We start from the raw sequence: 11,613 nt of genomic DNA, 5'->3' as shown, positions 1-11,613 counted from the left end.
GTTCTCAGGGGCAGATTTGTAGGTGCCCGCGGAGAAGGCGAACCGTCCGGGGCACAAGACTGCAAGCTCATTACGGTGCAGGTTCTTTGCCTCCCTCGGTGCCCCCTTCCCAGAGAGGGGAGAAAGCAGGGGTGGGGCCGGTGGCTGCAACGGTCTCTTCTCTTCGAAGACAGCGCCCCTTGCGGGGAGGGCCTGGTTTCAACACACTCGACCGCCAGTCCCGGGAAGACCCCGCAATTCCGGCGCTGACGGGCCGCGCCATTTCCCTCCCTTTTAGCGCCCGTCGCCCCAGGCTGCTCATCCGGAAAGGGGGCGCTCTGTTCCCCAAGGTCTGAGCAAGGAAGCTGGGCGTCCAGGACGGCCTTCTCGCCCGAAGGCAGCTAGGCTGCAGCGGACACGCTAGGCGCTCGGTGGGAGCCCGAGGATCCCCGCTCCAGGAGCCTAGGCCGGAAGCTGCGCCGCCCGCTTCCGCGTCAGCCGGAAGTGCCTGCCACTTGAGGCAGAGGACTTCCGGTGGGTCTGCAGGGCAGTCGGGAGTCAGCATGGCGGCCCCCTTGGCCGGGAAAAAGATCGTGTTTGTCACGGGGAACGCCAAGAAGCTGGAGGAGGTGCCGGGAGGGCGCGGGGGGCCGATCAGTAGGCGGCTGAGGGGGTAGCGGGTGGTAGGGCCCGCTGGGGATCGGGCGGAGAGGCGGCCTCCAGGCGGAGGGGGCACGGAGAGGCCGACCCGGGCGTGTGGAACGGGTTGGGCCGCGCTGAGCGAAATGGCCGTGTGTGCGGAGTGGAGCGGGCCGGTGGTTGGCTTTAATAGAATTAAGGCGTTGACAGATCCAGGCTTGCGAGCTCGGGAGCTGCGGGAGCCAAAGGAGTGCCGGGTCCTTAGTACCTGTCCCAAAGGTCATCTATTAGGCTAGACCCCAAACGGGGACTCTTGACACCCCTCTGGAGCTGATCCAGACCCCGCTGCCGACCTGGGGGTGGCAGGGGCGAGACAGAGCGTGGGACAGGCAACCAAACTGAGCCGTCCACGCCCCACCACGGTCCAGAAATGTGGTCCTCAGCCTCTTTTCCTCTTCTGTGAAATGGGGATGATTTGGAAGGTCGGTTTCACAGTGCAGTAGGGAGGAGGAGTGAAGAAAGCATTAGATCCCCAGAGTTCCTGACTCTGGGAATCTTGTGGCTAGCTGTGAGGGTTCTGCGGGTGGATGGATAGCCTTTGGCTGCAAATAATAGACACACACAGGGAACTCATGTCAACTACTAGGTGACTCTTCTGGGAATACAATGTTAAGATGTCCCACAAGATTTGAGGAGTCTCCCGAGGGCCTATCTAGTCCTCGTAGTTCTCTCTGGATGCTCATTCCTTTCCTAGTAAGCGTTTTTCTGCTTACTTCGCTCCTGGTGGAGGGAGAAGTGAGGCTTCTGCCATACATTAGCTCTCATTAGCCTTGCTTGGGTCAAGGGTTTGCCCCTGCTCAGTCAGCCATGGCCAAGGAGGTGAGTCATGGTGCAGAATCAGGGTGACATCCACTAGATATGTTGAGGCAGACGAGTGGGACCCAGTCATTAGGGGACCGACCTTTCATTTGTCCACAGCATAGGGAATGATGGCACTTCTGTGGCAGTACAGGGTGTCCTACTCAAGAGCCAGAGCCCCGTGCTGATAAAAAGTTTGGGATCCTGAGGCCAGGCCGGTCAAACAGACAAGTAGCGCCACCGTGAAAAAGAGCCCATGCAGGATGGTGGGTGCCAGCTCCCAAGCCCATCTCTGTGTCTGGTTGAGAATGTGGCCTCCTATGTTTTAAAAAGTGGCTAGAGTGGCCAGAGGAGGCTCACCGAAGAAGATGGGTTAGATGAAGTTGGCTTAGAACAGGGTGTCTTGACTCTTCATCCCATGGCACTCCATTGACAGGCTGATGAAGTCTGTGGACCGTTTTTCAGGGAAGTATTTTTAAATGTACAAAGTAAAATACATAGGGTTACAAAAGAAAGTAATTCTATTAAAGTACAATTCTCAATATAAATATTTGTGATCTAGTTAACATACACTTTTTTAATGCATTAAAGGATTCAATGTAGCCGTGTGTAGTTACCATAATTTTCAAATAGGGTTGTAAATATTTTGAGATATTTGCTACAGCTGTAATGGGATACGACAACATCTGTGATTTTAATAGGTTTAAAGGTCACAGGAACTGCTGATGCTATTTTGGTTTTCTATATTTACTCACAATTGAAAGAGATGCTAAATTTCAGCTAAGGGTTAGTGAAAATAAAGGCATTTTTTTCCCCATCCGGGTTCGCAGGCCTCTTGAATTCTGGGTAACCCCTGATGGAGAATTGCCAGAATAGGAGGTTACATAGAGTTTTAGGGAGCAGGAGAAGGGAAGAGGGTGTCCTGGGTGGGGGGTTAACGTCAACAGAGAGACCTGAAGTAGGAGGGTAGGAGACTGAGGAGATGGGGGAGCTGATCTGCTGGAGTGGGACCCTGAAGTCTGGAGTGAGGCTCCTGGGCCTGACTTACTCAGCTTTAGGGGGGCTGTCAGGAGAGTTACCTGAAGAGAAAGGTGGGTGACAGCTTCTGTAGTAACAGGGAATTGTTAACAAATGGTAATAAATATTTTTTCATTTTGGAACAGGTCATTCAGATTCTGGGAGATAAGTTTCCATGCACTTTGGTGGCACAGAAAATTGACCGTATGTCTCTGTTTTGTTTTATTTCTGAAAGATGGTTTGATTTCTCTGTCTCCCTGTGACCTGACTCTCTTTGTATATCTGTTTCTCTAACAAGTGCCGGAGTACCAGGGAGAGCCTGATGAGATTTCCATACAGAAGTGTCGGGAGGCAGCTCGCCAGGTGCTTGCTCCTCGTGCGTCCCAAACTTGCTCCTCTTGTCCTGGGGCTCCTGGGGGCTGTACCTGCTGGGCTCAGGCAGAGAATAATAGGGTGGGCACAATTGGTCATAACTTCAAGGACCTGCCCAGGCCTAGCTAGATTGGGGTCAGTTAATGTTGGCAGAGGAATACTACCTTTCTTTCTCAGCCTTTACTGCATAGTATCCCCAGACCAACACACAGACACGCGCACGTAAGCGCACACACGTACACATATGCACACACTTGTCTCCGATTATCAGATACATACATTCCAGTGCCTGCATTCTCCCACACACATCTGCCCCCGCACTCACACATCTCTGTGGAATTGGGAAAGAACACTTCCCCGAAGCGTCAGGCTGTCCGAGTGTGAATCCCACCTCTCTGGTTGCTGTGCCTGGAGTAAGCTTTACAACCTTCCAAGTTTTTGGTGTTCCTGTCTCTCGAAGGAAGAAAAGAGATTAGCCAGGGGCAGTTTCCTATAGCTGTTAACTGCAGCTGCTGTAGATCCCAACTAGCTTGGGCCTGGCCCCAGCCTGGCTGGCCTGGGAATTCAGGTTAGGGACAGGGCCTACTCCGGTCACAGGTCTCGGGGCTTCGCCTCCTTGTGTTGCAGGTACGGGGGCCTGTACTGGTGGAGGACACCTGTCTGTGCTTCAATGCCCTCGGGGGCCTCCCTGGCCCCTACATGTGAGTCCCCCCCCGCCCCCCGCAGGGCCCTGGCCCCCAAATCACCTGAACTTCGAAATGATTGGTTACCTGATATTGTGGGTCGTTCACTGTCTTGGTGTCAATACCAATATTTCACATTGTCCTGAGGAAGGATTAGGGGTCGGGGAGAGGCATGCCTTTCTTTTGTAAAGTGTGAGACTGTGATTGTGTAAGTGGAGATAGGCCGGTGGAACCCACCTGCTGGAGAGGTACATTTGTGGCAGATCAGTTTCAGGAAAAAGGAAATAAGGAAGTTGAGATCTGAAAATGGATTTCCTTGAAACTATCCAGTGCCCTGGACACCCTCAGATGGCCTTTGTGTATCTCTTGGGGTACACATATCTCACTTTGAATGCTCCTGGCTGGGGTGGGAGGGCATAGGCACGAGGTGCTTTTGCTGGGTTTTGGACACGTTTATCTTGAACTTTTGGATTGCCTGTATGTTCGCCAAGGCAGTAGCACCCATATGTGTTGCTCCGTATCCTCACCAGCACTGAGTACTAGGACTTTAATGTTTTGCCATGTGGGGAATGTGAAATGTTACCACATTTGGATTGAATTTGCATTTTCCTTTTTTTTTTTTAAGATTTTATTTATTTGAGAGAGAGGGAACACAAGCGGTAGGATGGGGGTTGGGCAGAGGGAGAGGGAGAAGCAGACTTTCTGCTGAGCAGGGAGCCTGATGTGGGGCTTGATCCCAGAACCCTGAGATCATGACCTGAGCTGAAGGCAGCCACTAAACCTACTGAGCCACCCAGGCACCCCTGAATTTACATTTTTCTAATTACCAATGAGGTTGAGGCCTTCATAGGTTTTATTAATTCTTCTGTGCATTGCCTGTTTACTTCCGTCCGTTTTCCTATTGGATTATTCCTCTTCATTTTGAATTGTTATCATGCCCCCTGGCTGTCCTGGGGCTCTAATCCTGGGGGTGGGGTGAGGGGGTGCAGCCCAGAGAAGATGGTAGGAAGCTCCATCTGTACCTGGTGTCTGACTCACCTTTATTTCTCTTGCAGAAAGTGGTTTCTGGACAAGTTAAAGCCTGAAGGTATTATTAATCTCTTTTCCCTAGCTGTTGGGAATGGAGAATCCGGAGGTGGTCTGGGGGAGGGGTCCCAACTAGTACAGTAGTAGAATAGAATAACGAGCTCCATGTCCCCATCACCCAATTTCCAGGGTATTAAGCACAAAACCTATCCGATGACATGTATAAGCTCCCCAAATTGGGTGGCTTCCCAGGGCCTCAGGTGTGGGGAGTAAGGCTGGGAGCTGAGCTGCACAGACACCACTACGCTCCCCCTTCCCCCCCCACCGCCCCCGCAGGTCTCTACCAGCTCCTGGCTGGGTTCGAGGACAAGTCTGCCTACGCGCTCTGCACGTTCGCACTCAGCACCGGGGACCCCAGCGAGCCAGTGCGCCTGTTCAGGGGCCGGACCTTGGTGCGTACCCGCGCTGCCTCCCCCGCGGGCCGCCAGAGGGCGCTGCGGCTCCAGCCATTGGCCCAGGGTCTAAGGCAGGCGGGTGGTGGGAAGGGCTCGTGGTCAGTTAGTTCCCAGAGCTTTGCCCAGACATGCCCCTGAGCATCACAACTAGGAGTGCTGTCAATCCTGAAATCTATCTGACCTCTGAGGCTGGTGTTCCAGAGATACACGGTGACTCATGGCTGTTGAGGCCTGGTCCACCTAGAGCTCTGCACTGTGTCCCCTCCTAAGAAGCAGATGTGGAAGCTGAAGGTGACCGCTCCCGGAGCTGCACGGACAGCCCAAATTTCTTCCAGCTCCCATCCCTGTCCAAGTGTTGAGGTGACGACTTCCCTAGAGCATCTCACATCCTTTCCAACTTCTCATGTTCCTGTAGAATTGAACTTTCCCCAGCTCATTCCTTCCCCAGCTAGCCTTCAGCACAGCCCCGCCTGCCTATCAGACGCTTGGGTTCAGCTGCTTCTTGCAGGGTCCACACCACCCTTGGGGCTGGCCTGCTCCCCCGCAGGGCAGCCGTTTCCTCCTCGTGTCCAGGTCGATGCCTTCTGGCCCATCACTCCTTCTGCTCGTAATAAAATCCAGAGTCCTGAGTAGCCCACAGAGCCCCGCCCCAGAGTCTCCACTGGGGGCTGTCCATAGACGTTTCATGATGCCCTGCCTGGTTAAATTTTTTTTTTTAATAGTGGTAAAAAACATAAAACTACCATCTTCACCACTATTACGAGTTCGGTACAATGGTATTGACTATATGTGCACTGCTCAGCCACAGACCTCGAACTTTCTCGTCCGGCAAAATTGAAACTATACCGGGCGCCTGGGTGGCTCAGATGGTTAAGCGTCTGCCTTCGGCTCAGGTCATGATCTCAGGGTCCTGGGATCGAGTCCCGCATTGGGCTCCCTGCTCCTTGGGAGCCTGCTTCTCCCTCTGCCTTTCTCTCTCGCTCTGTCTCTCATGAATAAAAAAAAAAAAAAATTGAAACTATACCTATTGAATAAAAGCTCCCCCTTGCCCCTCCCCACCCACCCCTGGCAACTGCTATTCCGCTTTTGTTTCTAAGAGTTTGGCAACTTCAGACCCCTCGTCTAGGTGGAATCCTGCACACGGTGTTTGTCTTTTTGTGGCCGGCTTATTTCTTGGCATAATGTCCTCCCAGGATCATTTGTGTGATAGCGTGCACAGAATTGTGTGGTAGGTGACAGAACCCCTCCTTTTTACTGCGGCTGAATAATAGCCATTGTATGTATCTGTGCATTTGTTTTGCCCGTTTATCTGCCCATGGGCACCTAGATTGCGTCCCCGTCGGGCTGAGTAACGCTGCTGCTGCAAGCACAGGCGTACCAGTGCGATCCGAGCTTGAGATCCCGTGCTCGGTGCCTTTGGATGTTCACGCAGAACCAGGATGGCCGCGTCCTAATTGCTGGGTTACTTTTTTTTTTTTTTAAAGATTTATTTATTTATTTGAGAGAGTGAGAATGAGAGAGACAGAGTACATGAGAAGGGGGAGGGTTAGAGGGAGAAGCAGGCTCCCCGCCGAGCAGGGAGCCCGATGCGGGTCTCGATCCCGGGGCCCCAGGATCATGACCCGAGCCGAAGGCAGACGCTTAACCAACTGAGCCACCCAGGCGCCCCGCTGGGTTACATTTTTAAAAATTAATTCTAGATGTCTGCTACTTTCACAGAAATGTTCTCTAAAACATCAGAAGTGTGAACAACCGTAGTCCCTGCCGATGGGGCCTGGTCACTGGGGTGACCCACTGTTGGGGTCCCCACTATTCCCGATTGTCTCCCCAGCTTCAAGCACTTTGTGGCTTGCTAGCCCCTACGTTACCTGAGGTGGCTTTGTTTCTCTTCGTTTTGTCCTCACTCACGCTTTCCAGACCCCCATCATCTTGTCCTCGCAACAACGCCTATGCCGAGCCCGTCCCCATCTTGGGTCCCAGCACCAGCTGTGTCCTCCACCTGGAACGTTCTTGCCGATCACTTTATGTGGCCAAAGTGTCTCCTCACTGAGCTCCCAATCTAGGTCACTCCATCCTGTTATTCTTGAGCCCAGCTCCCTGTTTGTTCCTTCTAAGGCACTTTGCATTTTGTAATCGTTCTTTTGTTTACTGGTGTAAAGCCTGTTTTGCTTAAGAGGTCCATTTGACCAGGGCGAGGCTAGGCCTGGTACGGCTCCAGTGCTGAGAACATTACCTGCCCCACTGCAGATTGAACCAGAAAACCAGTTGTGGTGTGGGCGAGGTTCAGAGTGGCTCAGTAATGGACCTTGGTCACGCGGCTCCCCACCGGCACCAGTGGAATCTGCCTTTGGGCCGAACAACTTGGCAGTTACGTGGCTAATGCCCATTTTTGCCACTTCCGTTGTATTTTTTATTTTTTAAAAGATTTTATTTGAGAGAGAGAGCACGCACACGAGCAGGGGGAGGAGCAGAGGGAGAGGGAGAAGCCGACTCCTGCTGAGACGTGGGGCTCAACCCAGGACCCCGGGATCATGACCTGAGCCGAAGGCGCTTAATGACTGAGCCACCCAGGCGCCCCTCCTCCCTTGTATTTTTAAAATTACTATTTTTTAACCTTCAAGGCAACATGACATCTCACGGTGCTGATTGGTGCTGAATTAAATCGGTTCTCTGTAACATTTTCCTGTTGGAATTTGCCTATTGCAGTCGGTATTTACTGAGCTCATTTATGTATTGAACAGTGTGCTGAGTAATTTCTGTTTATTCATTTAATTGTTAGAGCCTCCTTTGTAGTTTGAGAAATGCAGCAGTTTATTGCACTTAACGTAATAACAGCGAGTAGCAGTCATAGGGCTTGTGTGCATAGTTCAGGGCCTCGTAACTTCCTATTCAGAGAACATGTTTTCTGTCAGTTTTTCCAAGTTGACTCTCTTCAGTGAGGTCACAGTTTGTCAGAGCTGTAGAGAGAGGGAGAGCGGCCCAGGGGTGTCAGTGGGCTGATCAGGTTTGTGGTTCATGTGTGCGCGCGCGCGCACAGGGAGAGCTGTGTGTGCGCGTGCAGGGAGAGCTGTGTGCGTGCGCGCAGGGAGAGCTGTGTGCGCGCGCGCAGGGAGAGCTGTGTGTGTGTGTGCGCGCGCAGGGAGAGCCGTGTGTGTGTGCGCGCGCAGGGAGAGCCGTGTGTGTGCGCGCGCGCGCGCGGGGAGAGTTGTGTGTGCGAGCGTAGGGAGAGCTGTGTGCGCGCGCGCAGGGAGAGGTGTGTGTGCGCGCAGGGAGAGCTGTGTGTGTGCGTGCGCAGGGAGAGGTGTGTGTGTGTGCGCGCGCGCGTGGGGAGAGCTGTGTGTGCGAGCGCAGGGAGAGCTGTGTGCGCGCGCGCAGGGAGAGGTGTGTGTGTGCGCGCAGGGAGAGCTGTGTGTGTGCGCGCGCAGGGAGAGCCGTGTGTGTGTGTGCGCGCGCAGGGAGAGCCGTGTGTGTGTGCGCGCGCGCAGGGAGAGCCGTGTGTGTGTGTGTGCGCGCGCAGGGAGAGCCGTGTGTGTGCGCGCGCGCGCGCGGGGAGAGTTGTGTGTGCGAGCGTAGGGAGAGCTGTGTGCGCGCGCGCAGGGAGAGGTGTGTGTGTGCGCGCAGGGAGAGCTGTGTGTGTGCGTGCGCAGGGAGAGGTGTGTGTGTGCAGGGAGAGTGTGTGTGTGTGCGCGCGCGCGTGGGGAGAGCTGTGTGTGCGAGCGCAGGGAGAGCTGTGTGCGCGCGCGCAGGGAGAGGTGTGTGTGTGTGTGCGCGCAGGGAGAGCGTGTGTTTGTGCGCAAGGAGAGTGTTGTGTGCGCGCGCAGGGAGAGGTGTGCGTGTGTGCACGCGCAGGGAGAGTGTGCATGCGCGCAGGGAGAGCGTGTGTTTGTGTGTGCGCGCAGGGAGAGCTGTGTGTGTGCACGCTCAGGGAGAGTGTGTGCACGCGCGCAGGGAGAGCGTGTGTTTGTGTGTGCGCAGGGAGAGTGTGTGCGCGCGCAGGGAGAGCCGTGTGTGTGTGTGTGTGTGTGTGTGCAGGGAGAGCGGGCCCACTGCCTTTTATTTATGTATTCAGCGAACGTGCAGGTACCGCGGACTTCTTGAAACCGTCTATTTTGAATACCTGGGGCTTAACCAAGTACATAAACTAGCCAGACTCAAACTGGCCACCCTCCTCCTAGGGCATTTCCTCTGTGCCCAGTGATACACCTGTTCCCCCCCCCTCTCCCCTGGCAGGGCCAGATCGTGGCGCCCCGAGGCTGCCGAGACTTTGGCTGGGATCCCTGCTTTCAGCCTGATGGATATGAGCAGACGTAAGGAGCCCCGTTTTCTTCCGGGGCGGTGGGGTTGGGGCAGCCGCGGTGCGGGTTGGCTGGGCGCCCCGCCCGAGCGCAGGCGTGCAGATTCGCGGGCCGGCCGTAGGCTGCTGCTGCAGCTGAAGGCGGTTCTGCTGGGGGGGACGCGAGGAATCCGCGTGGGCTGCTCTCCAGCGCGGGAGGCAGTCAGGCAGAGCTGGGAGTTCCGGGCCCTTGGGCTCCAGCTCCGCACAGAGCAGCTGTGTGACTCGAGTGCCTTCCCCTCTGCCCTTGGCTTGTCACATCTAAACCTGACCGTTTCATGGGATGATCTGGCTTCCCTGTGTAGTTTGGGAAAATGTTAATACTTCCAGCACCGCACGAAACCACCCCAGTGCCAAGTGTCCTCATTACTTCCCCCTGACCCCTCGGCCCCCTTGTTTGCACTGGACATGTTGGCCATTATTGGAATCAAGTGTTCCAGGCTTGAGGGGCCCCTAGGGAGCGTGGCCTGAGGCCTCACAGTAGCCAGACAGGGCTGAGGACGACGTGAAGCAGCACCATCCAGGAACGCAAGACCGAGAAAGGCTCTGTTTCTCCACTGTTCGATCCAGTACGTGGCTATCCAGTAGGACTTAGGAACTGAACGTAGTTTGATTCAACTGCGGTTGATTTCAACGTACATGGCCACTCGTGGCTAGTGGCCACGTACTGGACAGCCCAGGCCGGCGGCACCCAGGCGGGCTGTGGTCCTCACCTCACTGGAGGCCTGACACGGAGGAGGGGCCACCGGCCGGCTGTCGCACCACCCCCGCAGTACACAAGAGGAGACTGTCGTGTTACTCGGCAGGTCCCACTGTTTCCTGTCAACAGATGACAAAGCTGATCAAACATGCAGCTCGTCCCCCTGTCTCTGGCTTCCCGTAACGACTTTTGGACACAATTGGGCAAGTCTAACATCCTTCCACATTCGTCAATACGGGTTTCCACCTACAGGGGAATTTAAAACTTTTTTTTTTTTTTTTTTAAGATTTCATTTATTTATTTGACAGAGAGAGACACAGCGAGAGAGGGAACACAAGCAGGGGGAGTGGGAGAGGGAGAAGCAGGCTCCTGGCCGAGCAGGGAGCCCGATGCGGGGCTCGGTCCCAGGACCCTGGGATCATGACCTGAGCCGAAGGCAGACGCTTAACGACTGAGCCACCCAGGCGCCCCTCTCTCTGTTTTGTTTTTTTTAAATTAACTCTGGCTGCCAGGAGCTGGGGGCCCCATCACCCTTTCCTGGCGACTCCTTGAGCTTTGGGCTCCAGGACGGGTGAGGGAAGCGCACCCCCTGAATCCGGGCACCTCTGAACTGCTCTTGTCACCCCTCAGGTATGCAGAGATGCCCAAGGCGGAGAAGAACACCATTTCCCATCGCTTCCGGGCCTTGCTTGAGCTGCAGAAGTACTTCGGCGGCCTCGCTCCCCCGGTAGTTGGTGGTGATTGCCCCGGCCGGGGAGCTGGGGAAGGCTAGCCTGCCACCTCCGCCATCAGACGGGCAGCCCTCCAAGTACTGCCGTACGGATCACCGCTTCCTGGGGCGGGGGGGTTGAGACAGCCTCACCAGCCCTGGAGGAGCAGCTGGCTCAGCTGGGAGAAACTTGGGGCCCTTGGGGATTCAGTGGGCCCTCCTACAGCCTCCTGGCCTGGGATCCTGAAAGGACCTGGGCTGTGAACCTGGCCGCAGCAGGCCCGAGGGTTCGGGAAGAACCCCACAAATCGCCCTCGACGTTTTTAAAGGGTTAGAAATAAAAATACTGGAAGGCACTTTCCTCCAGAATAAACTGGATATATCAGCTTTGAAACCTGCCCCAGGCAGTTGTGTGTTTCCTGAATCTCTGCGCAGGAGCAGGAAACCTCTGGGGGGGTGGGGGGTGGCGGGGAACGACGATGGGACGAGGGTAGCAGCCGAGGGTGTCCGCATGACCTTGCTCGCTGGAGTATCGCATCTTTCTTCTCGTTCTTCAAGTTTCAGCTCGTGAGCTGACCGTTTCCATGCCAGACACATGCTGCCTGCCCCCCACGGAGGGAGGCCACCACCCAGCTGCCTCCGTGGTGTTTGCTGGGTTGGGGGGTGGGCTCTATTTCAGTATGACAGAGCAGCCTGTGGGGCTCCGCTGGGTTGTTAACCCCCGGAAGGGCTGTCTGGCTGGGGCTCAGACGTGGGGTGCTGGGGGCTCGTCTGCTCCCCGCCTGGTGATTCTGGATACAGCCCTCCCTGGAGGGAACACCCAGGCCACTGGGGAAGGGGCC

General features: G+C 55.2%; 1 protein-coding gene across 8 annotated transcripts; it reads left to right on the top strand.

Moving 5' to 3' along the window:
- Positions 1-231: 231 nt before the first annotated feature.
- ITPA (inosine triphosphatase) lies at positions 232-11,170 on the top strand. Of its 8 annotated transcripts, none has more exons than XM_064572891.1 (10): positions 232-513; positions 2,640-2,697; positions 2,792-2,869; positions 3,493-3,566; positions 4,604-4,635; positions 4,911-5,026; positions 5,306-5,389; positions 9,260-9,336; positions 10,169-10,265; positions 10,693-11,170. In XM_064572891.1, exons 3-10 carry the CDS (start codon positions 2,816-2,818, stop codon positions 10,753-10,755), a joined length of 597 nt encoding a protein of 198 aa, XP_064428961.1. In that variant the 5' UTR covers positions 232-513; positions 2,640-2,697; positions 2,792-2,815; the 3' UTR covers positions 10,756-11,170. The 8 variants fall into 8 exon arrangements, with proteins under 8 accessions (XP_064428961.1, XP_064428959.1, XP_045741446.1 ...); XM_064572889.1 differs by having other exon boundaries at positions 461-608; positions 2,792-2,856; XM_045885490.3 differs by lacking the exon at positions 5,306-5,389 and having other exon boundaries at positions 461-608; positions 2,792-2,856.
- The last annotated feature ends 443 nt before the right edge of the window (positions 11,171-11,613 follow it).

The sequence above is a fragment of the Mirounga angustirostris genome, unplaced genomic scaffold, assembly GCF_029215605.1.
Source record: "Mirounga angustirostris isolate CCGP_5_RB_7025 unplaced genomic scaffold, mMirAng1.0.hap1 SCAF_10, whole genome shotgun sequence".
Taxonomy (NCBI): Eukaryota; Metazoa; Chordata; class Mammalia; order Carnivora; family Phocidae; genus Mirounga; species Mirounga angustirostris.
The sequence above is the reverse complement of the archived record's forward strand: the minus strand, read 5'-3'. Positions and strand labels throughout refer to the sequence as shown.

Bases quoted from the DNA above. Each gene is read 5' to 3' on its own strand.
- ITPA (XM_064572889.1), top strand. From the start codon at position 543: ATGGCGGCCCCCTTGGCCGGGAAAAAGATCGTGTTTGTCACGGGGAAC. The intron at 2,698-2,791 runs GTATGTCTCTGT...TTCTCTAACAAG, and splicing joins GGTGGCACAGAAAATTGACC to TGCCGGAGTACCAGGGAGAG. The intron at 3,567-4,603 runs GTGAGTCCCCCC...TTTCTCTTGCAG, and splicing joins GGCCTCCCTGGCCCCTACAT to AAAGTGGTTTCTGGACAAGT.